The sequence below is a fragment of the Pristis pectinata genome, chromosome 10 (assembly GCF_009764475.1).
Source record: "Pristis pectinata isolate sPriPec2 chromosome 10, sPriPec2.1.pri, whole genome shotgun sequence".
Taxonomy (NCBI): domain Eukaryota; kingdom Metazoa; phylum Chordata; class Chondrichthyes; order Rhinopristiformes; family Pristidae; genus Pristis; species Pristis pectinata.
Genome location: NC_067414.1, coordinates 75,775,625 through 75,793,611, shown reverse-complemented (window position 1 = coordinate 75,793,611; position 17,987 = coordinate 75,775,625). Strand labels below are relative to the sequence as shown.

General features: G+C 39.0%; 1 protein-coding gene across 1 annotated transcript in view; it reads right to left on the bottom strand.

The window, feature by feature from the left end:
* Positions 1 to 17,987, bottom strand: part of eipr1 (EARP complex and GARP complex interacting protein 1) — a 67,610-nt gene that overhangs the window by 8,642 nt on the left and 40,981 nt on the right. Inside the window, exons 5-8 of the mRNA XM_052025326.1 lie at positions 13,622 to 13,721; positions 10,159 to 10,295; positions 4,342 to 4,509; positions 339 to 506 (exon numbers count right to left, since the gene is read on the bottom strand). Of these exons, the coding sequence (XP_051881286.1) occupies positions 339 to 506; positions 4,342 to 4,509; positions 10,159 to 10,295; positions 13,622 to 13,721 (573 nt within the window). The remainder of the gene's footprint in view (positions 1 to 338; positions 507 to 4,341; positions 4,510 to 10,158; positions 10,296 to 13,621; positions 13,722 to 17,987) is intronic.

The window sequence follows — 17,987 nt, the reverse complement described above, 5'->3', positions numbered from 1 at the left end:
TTCTATTCCCACAAACTCATACTGAAATTTACTTATAGAATTTACTTATGGAGGTAAAATCCGTGATAATCCATGCGTTTTTCCTTATGGATCTTGGGATGTGGAGAACACAAGTAAGGCAGTAACCACTCTTGCTTCTCCCAAAGCATTAACCACACTGTGTGGGAATGGGGAAGGTTTCCTCAGGGTTTCCCTCTCTAAACCATGCCCAGTAAGTTACCAAAATATTACTAAGTTATTCACATGCAGTAGTTGTTAATACTGCTATAAAACTTCTCACATAGTAGCATTTCACCGACAGTCTTTCAAAGGATATAATTATGTGACCGTTGACATACTTGTCTTCATGCTGATTCTCCTCTTGGTCACTTAAGTCATCATCATCCACTAAGTGGCCAAAGGGCTCTGAAGAAATAGACACCATGTTGGAAAGAATGACTCTGCTGTCACTGCTGGCAGTCAACACCAGCTGATCATGTGAATGATTGTATCGGACACTCCAAATCCTGCATACGGAAAGAATGAAATATTTTTGTAGGAATTATATAAAACAGTATTGTTGAATACTTTATTACAAAAAAAAGTCCCTGTGTAGCCATATACTTGTCTGTAGTGTTCATTAATTAGTTATTTTGACAAAGGATGGCTATTACGGCTGAGAAATTAGTTTTGGAGAGGTTTACCTGCCCAATAACATTAAGGCTTGCTCCAAATTAGGTCTTAGTCCTCCTTTCCATCAGATCAGCAGGTCACGGATGCTAATCAGGCAGCTCATGGGTTGAGCCCTTTGGAAAATCAGCAGAGCCACACTCCAAGCTAAATTCCAGGTAGGTTCAGAGAGTATGAGGCCAACAGGAGGGATTGAATGAGTCAAGCTGGCAGCAATCCACAGCTCTGCTGTAAAGCACTTAAAAAATGAGTGCTGAAGTCATGAATTTGGTCAGTTAGGAATTTGAAGCAGCGGGGGAAGGATGTGCTGTTTGCTTCCTTCATTACTTGTGGTGGTTTGTGTTAGCTGCAGGCAGTAAGTATTTAAAAATGTGTCTGGTGCACGTTGTATTTTTTAAAATAAAAGCTCATCGGAAAAAATAAAAGGAGATAAAGGTTGATACAAGTATATATTAATCTTTAGTATAAGAACTCCATAGTTAATAACAAGCTAAATGTTAAGTGAATACAAACAAATTAATTAAGAAAATAAGATTTGATAAGGATAGCAGGGCACAATAATGAAGCAACTAAAGCTTGAAAGCAGAGCACAAAAGACAGCTGCTATTGTAATACTCATTTAGCGCATGCAAATGAGGACACATTTCTACCACCATTTTTTCTTTAAATTAAAAAAATGCAGTGTTGTGTACCTCAGTTAACTCGTTGTATTGTTTCACCTGATTTAAAAACCTTAAATTTATTAACTGCTTATGTATTTTAACATACATCCAAAGGGAAATCAATTATTATGCTTTGAATCACAGTGTGTAAAATCTTTGCATCGCACAAACCAACTTTCATTAGAAAACTGACATCATTGGGGAATGTACAGAGCACTTCCGTGGATTGTACGGTGCTTCTCCATATACATGTGCACATACACAAAGATCGCCAGTCATGCACTGTGACATCAATCTTCTCATCTGCCTCCATTTAATCCCCAGTCTTCTGCCCGGTCCACTCTGGTCTTTTTGCCAGTATCCAGCACCAAATTCTCCACTAACTCCCAACCCCACTATAATCCTCACACTATGTCCTGATCTCTCACACACCATCATCCCATGATTTTTTTCCCACCTCTTTGATTTTCTCTAACATTTTTTCTCCATCTTGTCCCTACACTTCCTCCTATCATGAGAAATCATGGAGGCAAAGGTTGTGGTACGGTTTGTGAACAAATGCACATTAGTGCAAATTACCTATCCAAACACACTTGCTGCTTTGAACATTGTGAGGTAAGGTATATTGGATCACTGGAGTTTTACAACAACTGGGATATTCAGTCAAATTCAAGACATCAAAATACATGTTCAAGAATGTTCAGCCTTCCAAAAACACCTACATTTTTTGTCGAAGTTTTACATTAAACATCAAAGTTAAAAACAATAATTCTGATGGGGTATCAGCAGAGAGTCCATCTCAGGAAAATATGACCATTTGCTTCCCCTTTAATTTCATTCTGCAAATGTTACTCTCCACTGCCAATGTCTAGGCCTTTGAACATAGAACAGTACAGCACAAGAACAGGCCCATGATGTTGAGCAGAACTAATTAAACTAGTCTCTTCTGCCTACCTGAGTCCATATCCCTCCATTCCCTGCATATTCACATGCCTATCTATGAGCCTCTTAAACACCTCTGTTGTATTTGCCTCCATTACCACCCCAGGAAGTGCATTCCAGCCACCCACCACTCTAAATAAAAACTTGCCCCGCATACCTCCTTTGAACTTACCTCCTCTCACCTTAAATGCATGCGCTCTAGTATTAGACATTTTGACTCTGGGAAAAAGATACCAGCTGTCTAATCTATCTATGCCCCTCATAATCTTATAAATGTCTATCGAGTCTCCCCTCAGCCTCCACTGCTCTGGAGAAAACAACCCAATTTTGTCCAACCTCTCTTTATAGCACATGCCCTCTAATCCAGGTAGCATCTGGGTAAACCTTTTCTGCACCCTCTCCGAAGCTTCCACATCCTTCCTATAATGGGGTGATCAGAACTGAATGCAATACTCCAGATGCAGCCTAAACAGAGTTTTACAAAGTTGCAACATCAACTTCCTGACTCTTAAACTCAATGCTTTGACTAATAAAGGTAAGCATGCTTTCTTTTACTACCCTCTCAACTTGTGCAGTCACCTTCAGAGACTTACAGACTTGGACCTCAAGATCCCTCTGTACATCAACACCGTTAAGGACGCTACCACTAACTGTGTATTGTCTCTTTACATTTGATCTCCCAAAGTGTAACACCTCACACTTGGCCAGATTAAACTCCATCTGCCATTTCTTTACCTGTATCTGCAACTGATCTATATCCTGCTGCATCCTTTGGCAATCTTCTACACTATCTACAATGTCACCAATCTTTTGTATCAACTGTGAATTTACTAACCCATCCATCCAATTTTCAGTTGCAATACATTGTATGACTTGTATATTTTTAAGCATTATACAAAATAAAGATAGGTTAAAAAATACATTTTCTGAACAATAAAACAAAGTTAGGTTGTTTACAGATGTTTTTTCTCGCTCTGAGAACTGACAGACTGTTAATTGGCAAAAAGGACACCACAGTTTAGTCTAAGCGCATTCTAATCTAATGTGCAGGGACAGCCAGGTGCAAGCACACACACACATACAAATTCCGTTAGGAATTACTAGACAGAAATCATAACTGGAATCTCAAGCTCAGTTGTCCTTTGTCAACTCTAGGATGCTGTGTCATCACTATCTTGTACTTAAAGAGCAAGCCTGGGATGTGTGTGTTCTGGAGACTACAGGCCAACCAGGAACAAGCTCACCTTGGATCCTAAGATAGCAGGATAGCATACTACGGTTTCTTATGGAAATTGTAACCCTTCAGCTACAGCAGCTGCGTAATACCATCTTGCATTTGCCAAAGAGTAAAAGAATTAAAAGTGACCAATTTTATAATATGAGATACCTATTGATCATGCAGTAGCAGAATTAAGGCTTTTACTGCCAGTCAGATCAGAAGCAATCAAATAACTTTTGACACATTAACAGAAAAAGCAAAAAAAAAATGATATTAACAAGAGAATCCCAGCTTCATGTCTGTATGACACTGTGGCAGGGCCACAAGAACTGGAGCCTCACTCGGTCCTGACCTCCAGTGCTGTCTGTGTGGAGATTGCACATTTTTCATGACTGCATAGGTTTCTTCTGGGTGATCCAGTTTCCTCCCACATCCCAAAGATACGTAGGTCGGTAAGTAAGTTGGCCACTGTATATTAACCTGTGTAAATGTGTGGTCAAAACGGTGGGGTGTGGGGGGTAGTTGATGAGAATGTGGGGAAGGTTATTGAGGAAATTGAAGGGGGGAAATGGAATAATAGGACTGTCATAGGCTTGATGAGCCAATGGCCTTTTAGGTGGTAAGAAAGTATAAAAAGAGCCTTGTCCCTATAATAGCAGTCATACAATTCCAGTGAGAAAATGTCATCAATTCGTGGTAAAGAAAGAAAAATCAGCTCTTCCATTCTAATCTACTCAAGAACAGGTCTTAGAGGATAGACCAAGAAACACTGCTAATTATATGCACAAAGAAATGAATGAATTAAATGAGCCTGCAACACCGTCTGAGAGAAATAACAAAATTGTTTACCAGTGTGAGTGTTCTTCTAAAGCCTTGACTGGTTCCTGAACATTTCTGGTATCCCAAAACTTCACTTTACAATCATCACCACAGCTTGCTAAGTAGTACTGCTTGTTGGGATTGAAGTCAAGGTCTCGTACCAACTGGCCATGGGCATTTTCCACACAGTAGACTTGACTGTGGAAAGAAAAAAATTAAGCAGTTCACTTCTGAAGTAGCACACTGGACATGTGCTTCCATGTTCTTTTTTCTTACAATGAAAAAGGATAAATAATAAACTTCAGAGTAATGTTCTGAAGCAATAAGGAACAATTATACAAAACATGTCATTAGCATGTACAATCTGCAACTCTAGACAGCACTTCCAGATGGGTAAACGCAAAACAACAGTTTTTTCCTCAGATCTAGATAATGAAAATGTTTTGCAAGATGGAATTTTCCAAATCGTCCATCAAGGGAATTTTATCAAGATCATGTCTCTGCAAAGCCTATTTAAGAGAAGCTTGTGGTTAAGAAATGGTGCATCCTTATATTCACTTAACTTTGCAATGGGAACTGTATATAGACACCCTGGAAATGTGGCAGTTTATCCAGGTATTGTGGAAGACTATGGGCACGATGGCACATTTTCCATGCCATCTTTTGGTCTTTAAAGCATAAGTTCTAAATGAACCAGCTCCATGCTTATATGCAAGTGACTGGATAGGGAATACAGGCAGTCCTCCAGTTATATAAGGGTTCCATTCCTGAGAACCGTCCATAATCTGACATCTCCCCAAGTCAGAAATGTCTGTTTTCTATAGCTACTCATATTGTATTGCTCTATAATAGTTTCCCTAAACACTGATGTAAGGACCACCGGCCTATACATTGGCCTATAATTCATCACAGTCTTCATTTATTTATTAAATATTGATAAATTGCTGCATTATTACAGATGAAGAGTCTTTTGAATGAGATTCCATCTTCCCATCAGGATGCAAAACAACCCATGGCAATGTTTGAGAAGAGCAGAATGTTCTCCCAAATCCCTGTATAATATTTATCCTTTAGACAATATCACCCAAATTATTAGTTATGTAGTTAGCACTTTTATTTATTCTCAGGGAGCAGTTGACACTGACAAGACTGTATTTATTGCTGTGAGGATAATGATGGCTTGAACCTATACAATTCTAGGATGATGGCTGTCCAATAATGAGATTAGGTAATGAATTCTGCTACTGACTCCGCCAATGGAAGAACAGTGAATGATATCCAATTTAAAATGCTGTATTAATTGGAAGAATCTTTGCATAATGTTGTTTACCCAACATTCGTGCTCCAGTCCTCCTCAACTGTAGATGTCTCAAGGGAGAAAGCTTCAGCCAAAATAATCTTGGTTTCCTGCATGTACTGCGGCCACAATGCACCAGTAATGGTGCATATTGGTGGATACTGAGTCCAAGATCATGGTCAAAAATCAAGCAAGTCCTTTCAGCTTTGACAACATTAAGCTTCGAGTGTTGTAGATATATTTTTCCAGGCACATAATGGAGCAACTTCTAGATGTCCGTCCTATTGTAACATTAGCCACACAAAGTTATGATAGAAAAAAAATCTATAAAGAACCAACTGCAACCTGACTTGCTAATAATTTTTTATGTAGATTTGCAACCAGTGCCAAGCCAAGATGGAGGCAAATTTCCCTGCCAGAGTTGGAGTTGGACTTCTGCTGAAGAGAGCAATTTGGCAGATCATTGTCTCACCAGTGAAGTCTCTTAAAAGGGGTAGGCAATCCTAAAACACAAAAGGCGTCAGCCTTGGCAAAACCAAATAAAGGAAGAGAGTGACCAGAAAATACCGCCTCTCTCCATTAACCAATCTGAAGTCTGACTGGGACTATTCCAGCCCTGGCACCACTATCTGGGAATGGCAATAAAAGGAATGGATGGGAGTGCTAGTGTAGGAAAATCTAGCTTTACACTTAACTAATATTTCTCATATCAGACAGAAGTGTAATTTGTTTGTGGAAGATGTGTTTGCATGTGCACACGTGTGTGGGCGTGTGTGCATGTGGGTGTGCGTATGTGCAGAGATAGACGTAAACTACCTTGCTGAACTCAAAGAATAAGATATGCATGTATTCATGGTATTAACAGGAGAAAGTAAGAAATTAAACAGATAAAATTTTCTTTTTAAATTTGGCATTATAAGCCCTGAATCCATAGTATTTTCTAAGATACAGGATTACAAAGATGTGGTATCACCCTGAAACTTATGGTGCAGGTTTGATTTATTTTATCCAAGACTCCAATGATAGCGCAGTTCAATCCCAAGTCATCTTTCCCTCACAAGAACAGTAACTGGAATAAAGCAGCCTTCAGAACGGTTGAAATGATGAACGTTTTTGTGCTAAAGGGATAAAACTGCTTCTTTAAGGTGCCTGCTCAGAACAGTCTCCATAGCAATATGACTATGTCTCCACGTTACCAAATTGATAACCAGAGACCAAGAAAGATTGACTTCAGTAGTGCACTGAGTGTAAGGCAATGCAAGCTGATCAGTTTACAATACCTGTACTTAAGTGTCTTTAAAAGTTGCAGCAGGAGAGATTCAAGATGATTTAAATACGTCATGAGAGCAACCATAGTTTTTTGGATTCACAATTTTCCTAGTACACAAATCTTTTTAAACTTTGCTATTTACTGACAAAGTCAAAATTAAAAGCTGTGTTTGAGAATATGGAACATACTGCAATTCATTAAACTTTGTATTTAGCATCAATCGATTTTTCAAGGCTTGAATGCAACATTCACAGCACTGATTTACTGAAAGAAGAAAATTTGCACAAAAGTTGTTTGTCCCTATGAGCTTTAAAATCCCAAATTTCAACATTAAGTCCAAACAATGGCATCAAATGATTTGAAAAGTTCAGAAAAGTCCTGAAAAGTTCAGAAAATCTGTGAATGAAAGAGGTGAATATGTTTCTCTTCAATGTACATTAAGGTACATTTGAAGAGTATGAGTGGAATACAACTTTGTACAGTATCACTTTCCACTCAAATCTTTTGAAATTCCTCAGGTGGAAATAGAATTTTCAGTTGATAAATTAGGTTTGTAAATGGCAATGTGACCATTAGCTTAATGCACAGAAGTACAATGTATTACCACGATTTGTCTCTTAACAAGGTGACAGTTCCAATGTCAAAGAACATTCCTTGGGGCCAGACTGAGATATTTGCTGAGGCTTAGCCCAACATCATGCAACCTTTTACAATAATCACAGGTAAGCAGCCTTTAATGTCATGAGAAAATGAAAACAATGGTTTTATTGGCATTGATGCCTATAGCAGAACTTTAGGATTTTAAAGATTTACAAATTATACTCAGGAGACTAATATGCAGAACAAAGTAATTTTATTGACCCCAAAATCCATTCTATGGCCAAAGTTAAAGGTGCATCAAAACATGATGAAAAATTTGAAATTAAAAAGTATTAAAGAAACTGGGACACACTTTTTAAGGGGAAGGTTTTCTTAAAAATTGGCATTCAACCACTTTGTTGCAGTTCATACCACAGAAATGTAACCCGAGCTCAGAAAACTTAATTTTATTTGGATAAATTTGGTAATAATGGTAATATTAAGATTCCTATTATATGATCATAGGTTTATAGCCTTGAAAAAGCTGCCAGCCCATTATATTGTTCTGGTGATCACCCTTCAAGTGCAACCGAGTACATTAACCTTATTTTTCTGCTGTAGTCTATAATCTTATTTTAAATAATTATTCATTTTTACTAATGCATATATGTAGTCCATGTTGTAATAACAGAAAAGTATAAAAGAAAATGCAACTTCCCCTTCACTCTTTCAACAATAATTCTGACTTTATTTCAGGAAGCAAATTTATTTTGTTGAAAGTGAATGTGTAATTTGAGGCCTGAGGCTTTATCTGGAATGGACTCACCAGGACAATGGAGTTCACTTGCAAGACTGATGCCACATAGTACAGCACAAAACAGACCCTTCGGCCCACATGTTGTGCCAACATAGCTAATCCCTTCTACCTACAGAATGCCCATATCCCTCTATTTTCCTCTCACCCTTGTCCTTGCAAACCACCACTGACTACCCCTTATGATCATGCTGCTGCTGACAAACCTCAAGCCTTGGCAATATCAAAACTATTAATAATGATGGTAAGAATTTATGTGTACATGCCCAACAGACATATTGCAAAACTAGTGGATATGTCATTATAAATTTCACAGTAAATCAGAGAATATTCTTTTTGTAAGTACTGATACATTATACCATACATTTTTAAAAACCATTGAAGTGAATATTCTTTAAAAAGTAGTCAGTATCATCCTAGATGGAATAGATTTACCTTGGAGGGAGTGTAGCATAGAAAATGATAACTGGATTCCAAGGTTTAAATTCCAGGGGAAAGCAATCGGTTAGATTGAGAAAAACCAATTATGACAGAACAATCGAAACATCTTCAGGATTTTCAGGAATGACGTTAGTAAAAACATCTGCACATAGATGTAGAAATTTGGAACTCACCCCTATAAAGAGAAATTGACGCCATGTCAATAATTAATATTATTGACATATTGAGACTGATAGATTTCTGTTAATCCAAAGTATGGGGAAAGAAATGTATTTGGGGTTAGGCCATAGATTAGCCATGATTTTATTGAATGGGGATACGGGCTTCAAGGTCTAATGGCCCACGCCTATTCCTCTGTCTCCATGAATGTGAAATAGATAAAATTCCACATAAAAATTCAAATTAATTAAATGATATATTAAATGATTAGAAGAATATCTTCACGTAATATTGAAATTTAGAAACAAAGGAATGCACCATAAATAAGTGAACATTAAATAGATATTTTCCAAAGGCATTATGAATTAGTAATAGTCAGACTTTAATGCAATTTTCCTACAGAACATTTATTTTGTATACAGAATTTTCTACAAAATGTGGCATTTTTGAGAAGTATGTATCTTTGTAGCAGAAATTGCACATTTTTTCCAACTCCACTAAATGTTACTCAGCATTATTTAAATAAGGCAATGTGGCTCTAAACAGATCTTTAAATTTTTGGCTGATATCCCTACACAAGGACTCCTTGGGAAAAATCTTTTCTTATTAATACCTTACTGATCTAATCCTTTAGAATGAGCACAGTTCCCCTTGAAATAACGAACCTGCATTTGTACCAAAACCTTAGATGTTCTGAAATCTTTTCTGACGTTTAAGTACTTTTGAAGTCTAATCACTGTTGTGATGTAGGTAATCAATGAGTAGAGCTTAGTAGGGAAATTTGATGCAGTTTGCTGATTAATGAGGTGAAGGAGTGAAGAATTGCTTGGAAGATGTTCTTGCACACCTGCAGCATTTGCAAAAAGCTTTTTGATTTTATGAAAACAGTATTAATTGCTTTATTATGTGTTCAAGTATGTCCAATGGAACTTTAATGATTGCAGGGACAAGACAAAGAATTATAACATTACAGCATTGGGACCTGAGGTGCACAAGCAAGTCAATGAAATACCATTAACAGATTTCCCATTACCGATGGAATAAGACATTTGTACATACAGTAAAACCAGTTAAAGGCCACCTGTATAGAAAGAACACTCAACTACAGTAATATCAATTATGAAAATTACAGTCAATTATGAGAGATTGGTCTGCTAAAGTGATCAACAGAAAGGATGCCTAAAGGGTGGTCATTTCACAGAATGCATTTTAAAATATCAAGTATTTTCAGATTATGCATTGTAGCAACTGCAATAAACTGTTGACTGAGACCCACTTTGTGCTTACCTCATGGTCCTGGTGTCCCAGCCTCGAATCACAGTGTCATTAGCTGTGGCAAGTTGCGTGCAGTTGTGGTGAGGACTCCATCGTCCAGAAGTAAACTTTAACTGACCTTTTCCTTCCAGGGTTGCTGAATTTGAGAGCTAAAATACATTACACAAACAAATAAGTGTGACGAAAGGAAGAAAAACAATTCAAGAAGCAGGTAAATGAGTTAAATATCCAGGAATCCATAACAAGAGTTCTGTACTCTAGAATCATAGAGAAATGCAACACTGAAACAGGCCCTTCAGTCCATTAAGTCTGCACTGACTGTAATGCACCCATTTACAATAACCTTACGTTAATCCCACATTCTCATCAATATTCTCGTCTGTTTTTTGCCAATCCAAAATAGCTATAATAAATCTTTAGACCTAACAAGAGGCATTATAAAACACACAAATATTAGCCTTTCACATGTTCAGTGCTAAAAAATAAGATCAGTGAAAAATATTTGGCATGGAAATGTTATACTACAAAAACATCCAAGTTCTCAGGCTTTCACCATGATTCACAGCACATAATTGTACCTGATCCAACTGCCACCACATTAAGCTCTTAATATACCACTGCACCATACAAATAAAATTTAATGGATGTGAAACAAAATTATACACTTCACAATTATCATACTAATATTTTGCGATGATGCTGAATTCAATTAAGTCTTTTATGACCTTCTTTCCCACTCTTGCCCATGTTACCATGCTGGTTACAATTCATTAAAATTATTTTACACTGTTGTTACCTTGCTACAATGCTCTAGAAGTAAAGCACAGCTAAAGTCAGCAACTTTCTCTACAGTTATTAAATTATGAACAATTTGGAATTATTTGCTTGTAAAATTGATTTTTTAAAAATTATGGGATTAATAAATAAAGAATGAACAATTACTTTTATTATCTCTTAAATCTTAGAAAGAATCAAGTAGCCTCAAACAAAATAAAAAAAAAGACAGATTGTAAAGCAAGACACTTCACCACAGGTTTAAACCTCCTTTAAAGCATTATGCAAACCTAACTATCACAAACTTTATATTTACTTTGCTCTTCATTTACTTTTCAACTCTTTATTTTCCCATTCCCAACTCCCCACTGCACGCTGTAGCTGGACGCATTGCGTAAGGTACGAATTCAATCACAGGTTTACTGCTAATACTGTCAAGCAAACCAGTTACTACGTAGTCAAGACAACAAAAAAGTCCTAAGAGAACCCTGACATTTAATTTTTTTGTTGAGAATCCCTTTCATATTTTACCTATTTCGTTAATAGATTCTGATGCAGTGAACACTTTCCAGAATGGTATTAGGGAAGAGGAATTTCAATTTACAGAGAAAAGTGCTGGGATTGATCTCCTTAAAGAATAGGTTTAATGGAGATTTAATAAAAATATTCAAAGTTATGAGTAGCTTCAAAAGAGTTCAAGGAAGAAATAGTTTCCACTGGCAGAAGGAACATTAACCATAGGACCGATTCGAAGTAATCAACTGAAGAATCAGTGGTTGATATGGAGAATATTTCTTTTATAAAATGCAGCAAGTTGTAATGATCTAGAATGGAGTGGCTGAAAGGATGGTGAAAGCAGAAAGGGAAAATCATGCAAGCGAGTAAGACCAAGTTGTATACCACTTCCAAAACCTTTACACAATAATGTGCCAATGATTTTCTGAAAATTGGCTAAGTGATTATGACTTATTGACAGCCACTGCAGTGGTGTTAAGGCATGTAAACTTAATTGTCTATATATATTGTATTAAGGATGTAGAACAAATGTTTTGAGATACTTTGGTGGATAGATTCATAAATTTGAACAAAACATAGACAACCCAGGAGAGAATAGTAGCATCCATTGTTGGAAAGAACACAAAGTGATTTCACCAGCTGATGGATATCTACTATAGTAAAATAAATTGGTAAGCATACACAGCATTGTCTGAGTTTACTGTGGAAAGTGAAGACACATCAATATTGCATGAAAATGTAAGTGTTTTGCTTGTTGACCTTAACAACTCTCTTCACAGAAATTTCACTGCTTAAGTATTTACTCTGACTATACAAGTTACATGTACAATTTATATTTATAATTATAACATAACATATAGGGAATTTATGGTATAAATATAGACATATGAATTAATAATAAAAATTAACTTGACCCAGGAGGTTCTGATTTAAAGGATTATAATTACAGCTGCTGGTTGAAAAACTGGCATTAGGCTTCAACCTTGAACAAATAAAGGCCCCATGACCAACCTTGGAAAACCTAACCTTGGAGCTACCTGTAAACAAGTTAAATTTCTGGAATACTCATCAGGTCTGGGAACACCTGTGGAAAGAGAAACATAATTTTGATGAAGGGTCTCTGACCTGAAACTTAACTGTTTCTCTTTCCACAGGTGCTGCCCAATCTGCTGAGTGTTTCCATCAACTTCTGTTTTTATTTCAGATTTCCTGCATCTGCAGTTTTTTGATTTTTCTTAAATAAACTTGCCTGAATGTGGGATCAGAAAATAGCAACCCTGTATACAGAATGGAGGATGCTGCCAATCACACCTGCACCACCAGATTGTTGCTGGTCTCCGTCTCTTTAGCTTCCAATATACACATATGTGAAGAAGTCTTTGAACCTGGATGTTGTGCCTTGGATTATACTGCCATAAAGATGCCATTAAATTGCCCATCATGAGTAATATGGCTGATGTGTATTATGGAGATCGGTAGGAGGATTGAATGGGTTTGGAGGTAGGTTTGCTCTGGGGCTGCAAAGGTCAAGGATGGGAGCAATAGAAGATGGGATAGAGTGAATGGAGAGAGTTGAGAGTTTGCAGCTTGGATTCTGAGAGATTGTGGGTGAGTGTAGGGCATGTACAGGAAGAATCGCAGGACTGTAAGCTTTCATGGTAAGTACTCACCTCACTTCAGGGACAGTGTTTGGAGTTTGTTTGCTCCAAGGCATTCAGCAGTGACCCGAAGCAGATTTTCTATTTGACTCCTGAGTACTATTAAGCCCCTTTATTTGAATTTGCAAATGGTCTAATGCTTGCTTCATAGGCACAAGATGTTTTATCTGTCCTTAGCCAATCAGAAGCAGGTTCACACTTTCTCTCTGCATGTTGGCACCTTAGGAGGATGTTTACTATCTGACAAGAACCCTTGTAAAGTCCATTTTAACTTCCACTCATTCCATCTTTATTTTTGCATGTCAACAATTATAATGGAAACTATCAATGTAAATTTGTCACACTATAATTATATTTTGTTGGTAATTTTGGCAAGGTACATTCAATGGAAAAAGGGTGTAATTACTGTTTGATAAGTTTACAAAGGACGTTACCGGTAAAAATGCAAAAAAAAATTTCACTAATATCAACTCTGTGTCGGAAAACATAAGGTTTTTATCATAAAGGTATACTGCAAAATTACTCACCACTGCCTTGCTTGAGCTTTCTTGCAAGTCCCAAAGAAGAATATGATTATCAGCCAATGATGCTATCTTTTTACCATCTCCCATTGGCTCCCATAGAACACTGTAGAGCAAAGTTCCTTTAATAACAATCCCAGTAATAGTCACCAATGCAGTTTTACAGTAAAAATGTTATAATAACCACATCATACAAGCCTGAGGTTTTGGACAAATTAGAATATCAGGGAGTTGAAAACTATGTGGAACAATATTAAAGGGATTTCAAGGCACTTTGCTCCTGTTGTATACAAATTTGCTAATGTACAAAGGAAGGATATATTGCAATGTCCTAGTTATCCAAAGAGTTCTAAGTGGGGACTCATTGGAACTTGCAAATATTGGTGGCTGAAAGCCTGACACTTCTCATTGTGAAAGTTAAAATTCAAGCATATATTCACTCGAATATATTCTCATTAATTTCTAGATTATCTATTGCAAAATTTTGTAACAAGATTTCTACCTTCTAAGTGTAATGAAAAGTTAGGAAGTGGATGAGGCAGAAGTGGTTAAAGCAACAAAGGTAAGCAAGGGATAAAAACAATTAATCCACTTTTCTGAAGGCATGCCAGATCATCAGAAGTTATTCATGGAAAGAATGATAATGACATAGAGCATTTATATAAGTGTGTTCCAATAGATTAGAAACCTTCAAATCATCACTTAACAATAATTGCTTGAAAATTTTGAGTGCTCAAACTCACTGCACCTGTAACTGTCACCTTACTTAAAGTGAACATAACTACTTCTACTGTCCTTGATAATGCCATTTGGAATGAAGTAAAATCAGAATTAATAATAATACCAAAGGGCCATTCACATTCAATCCAAAAACTTTGAAACCTAGTTGCAAAAAAAAAAATTACTAAATAAAAGTTAGAAATACTTGGCAACCAAATGTGTATTTGTGAGGATTCAAATTGTGTTTTGGGAATCTTGGCTACTATCAAATTGCTTTTCTGCTAAAGGCTTTACTGGTAGATTTTCTGGTGTGTTACAGTTTAGTGGGAGGAATGTTCACTGCACATACTATCAGGACCATTAACTTAAAATGACTAAGTAACTCAAATTGCATTTTTTTTCTAAAATAAAGTTATTTATTCAAAGCCTAGTACAGCAGATGCAGGAAAACTAAAATAAAAGAGAGAATGCTGGAAATATTCAACATGTCAGGCAGCATCTGCAAAGAAACAGAGGTCCATGACATGATAGGTTCAGGTGTGATGGGGGGAATTTAAAATGGAGGGGGCATTGTATTATTGATTATGGAGACCATCACTGCAGTAATAAGGGAGGATGTCGTAGCAGAATCTTCAAATGATGCAATGTGGACAGAGCTCAGAAATAAAAAGAAACACAACCACTTTGCTGGGATTATACTACAGGCCTCCCAATAGTCGGCAGGAGATAGAGAAGCAGATATGTATCAAATTACAGAGGGCTGCAAGAAGAATAGGGTTGTGGTAGAAGGGGATTTCAACTTCCCCAACATTAAGACAGATCACTTTTATGTGAAAGAATTAGAAAGGATGGAATTTTTAAAGTGCATCCAAGAGAGGCTTTTGTACCAGTATACAGATAATCCTACGAGGGTGGGGGCAGTGTTAGACCTAATCCCAGGGAATGAAGCCAGACCAGCAGATGAAGTGTCAGCAGGCAAGCACTTTGGAGATATTAACCTTAACTTGGTAACTTACAAAGTAGTTATGGAAAGGGATAAGGATAATAAAATGTCTGAATTGGAGGAAAGCCAAATTCAATACCATTGGACAGAACCTGGCAAACATAGACTGGGAGCAGCTACTTATGGTTAAATCTACATCTAGGAAGTGAAATAGCAAGAGCTATTCAATAGCAAGGGCCAACTTCTCATGGTGAAAGGAAAGGGCAGCATCCAGGGAACCCTGAGTATAAAAGGATATTGAGGGTTTGATAAAGTTTAAAAAAAGGAAACATATGGCAGGTCTAGAACACCAAAATCAGGGGAGGCCTTTCAGGAGTATAGAGTGTGTAAGGGGTGCTTAAAAAATGAAATTAGGAGGGCAAAATGGGTTGCGAAATTTCACTGGCAGATAAGATTAAAGAAAATCCCAATGCATTTTATAAATATTTTAAGAACAAGAGGGTAACCAGGGAAAGAGTGGGGTCAATTAGGGACAAAACTCTCTGTATGGAGCTAGAAGATATGTGTGAAGTCTTAAATAAATAATTTTCATCTGTATTCACCAAGGGGAAAGGGATTGTATTTGGAGATTTTTGTTGGGACATTTAAAGCACATTAAGGTAAAAAAGGTTTTAGATATCTTAGCAGGTATAAAGTTGGATAAATCCCTAGGGCATGATGGGATGTATCCCATGCTGTTTATGGGAAGCAAGGGAGGAGGTTGCTGAGGCCTTGACCATTTAAATCTTTGCTTTTTGATTAGCTAAAGATCCCATCTGATGAATCTAATTGAGTTTTTTTTTAAAAAAGAGGTCAACTAAATATATTGATGAAAGCAGTGCAGTTTAATATGGTTTTACATGGACTTCAGTGAGGCCTCAGAGCTCATGGGGTCCAAGGTAGACAGTGGGTGATGGTGATGGTAGTGGGTTGCTTTTGTGATTGGAAGCCTGTGACCAGTACTGTATCACAGGTATTGGAGCCAAAGTCCCTTGTTGTGTTTATATATACATTTGTGGCGACTCACCGTCTAGTCGGGCGAACCGGCTCGGCAGTCGGGTCGCGCGGCGTCGGAGCGACGAGGCCCAAGATGGCGGCGGGCCTCGTCTTTCCGAGCGACGGGGAGAACCCGCGCGCGGGAAAGTCCTGATGACGTAGGACTTACGTCATTGCCGGTTTTTTTGGGCGGGAGTTTTTCTCCCTTAAAGGGCCCGCACAAGGCGGGAAAATAAACCAGTTCTGTTTGGCAATCCTCCGAGTAGAGTCTTGTTTTATTCCGCGGTAGCAACCGCTACATTGGTGACCCCGACGGTCCAAACGGCTTTTGGACCCGCGAAATGGACGACAGCGCAGCAGCCAACGCAGTGGCCCTCAAGCTGCCCACCTTTTGGACACTTCGGCCCAGCGTCTGGTTTGACCAGGCTGAAGCGCAATTCCACCTTCGGCAGATCACCTCCGACTCCACGAAGTACTACCATGTGGTTAGCTCTCTGGACCAGGAGACAGCCGCCCAGGTTGGAGACTTCATCCAGTCGCCTCCGGAGGAAGATAAGTACCCGGCTTTCAAAGATCTTTTGATCCGGACCTTCGGCCTCTCCCGTCGTGAGCGCGCCGCCCGCCTGCTTCATCTGGATGGCCTGGGGGACAGATCCCCATCCGCCCTAATGAATGAGATGCTGGCATTGGCCGAGGGACACAAGCCATGCCTGATGTTCGAACAGGCCTTCCTCGAACAGCTCCCCGATGACATCCAACATGTCTCCGGAAAGGATAATGTCGTTGCTGATGCACTTTCCAGACCAACCATCCACAACCTATCCTTGGGTGTCGACTACACGGCCCTGGCTGACGCACAGCAAGCCGACGACGAACTGCCCAGCTACAGAACCGCAGTCTCGGGTCTGCAGCTCCGAGATTTCTTGGTTGGTCCAGGTCAGCGGACCCTACTTTGCGACGTTGCGACTGGTCAGCCCCGCCCTATTGTCCCTGCAGCCTGGCGGAGACGCGCTTTTGACTCGGTAAATGGGTTGGCGCACCCATCCATCAGATCTACTGTCCGACTGGTCGCCAGCAAGTTTGTCTGGCATGGCCTGCGCAAACAGGTCAGTGAGTGGGCCAGGACTTGTCTGCACTGCCAGACGTCAAAAATCCAGCGACACACCAAGGTCCCACCACAGCAGTTCGAGCCTACCCGTAGGAGGTTCGACCACATACACGTCGACCTCGTGGGCCCTCTGCCGGTTTCAAGAGGAGCCCGGTACCTCCTTACCATCGTGGACCGGTTCACGAGGTGGCCTGAGGCAACCCCCCTGACTGACATCACAACTGATTCCTGCGCCCAAGCGCTGCTCACAACTTGGGTCTCACGTTTTGGCGTTCCGGCCCACATCACTTCAGACAGAGGCACCCAATTCACTTCCAGTCTCTGGGCTGCATTAGCGAACCTGCTAGGGACGCAGCCGCACACCACCACGGCCTACCATCCTCAATCAAACGGGTTGGTGGAACGTTTTCACCGCCATCTAAAATTGGCCTTGATGGCCCGCCTGAAGGGTCCTAACTGGGTTGACGAGCTGCCTTGGGTCCTGCTCGGCATACGCACTGCCCCCAAAGAAGACCTCCGCACTTCGTCAGCTGAGCTTGTATACGGGGCGCCACTAGTTGTCCCCG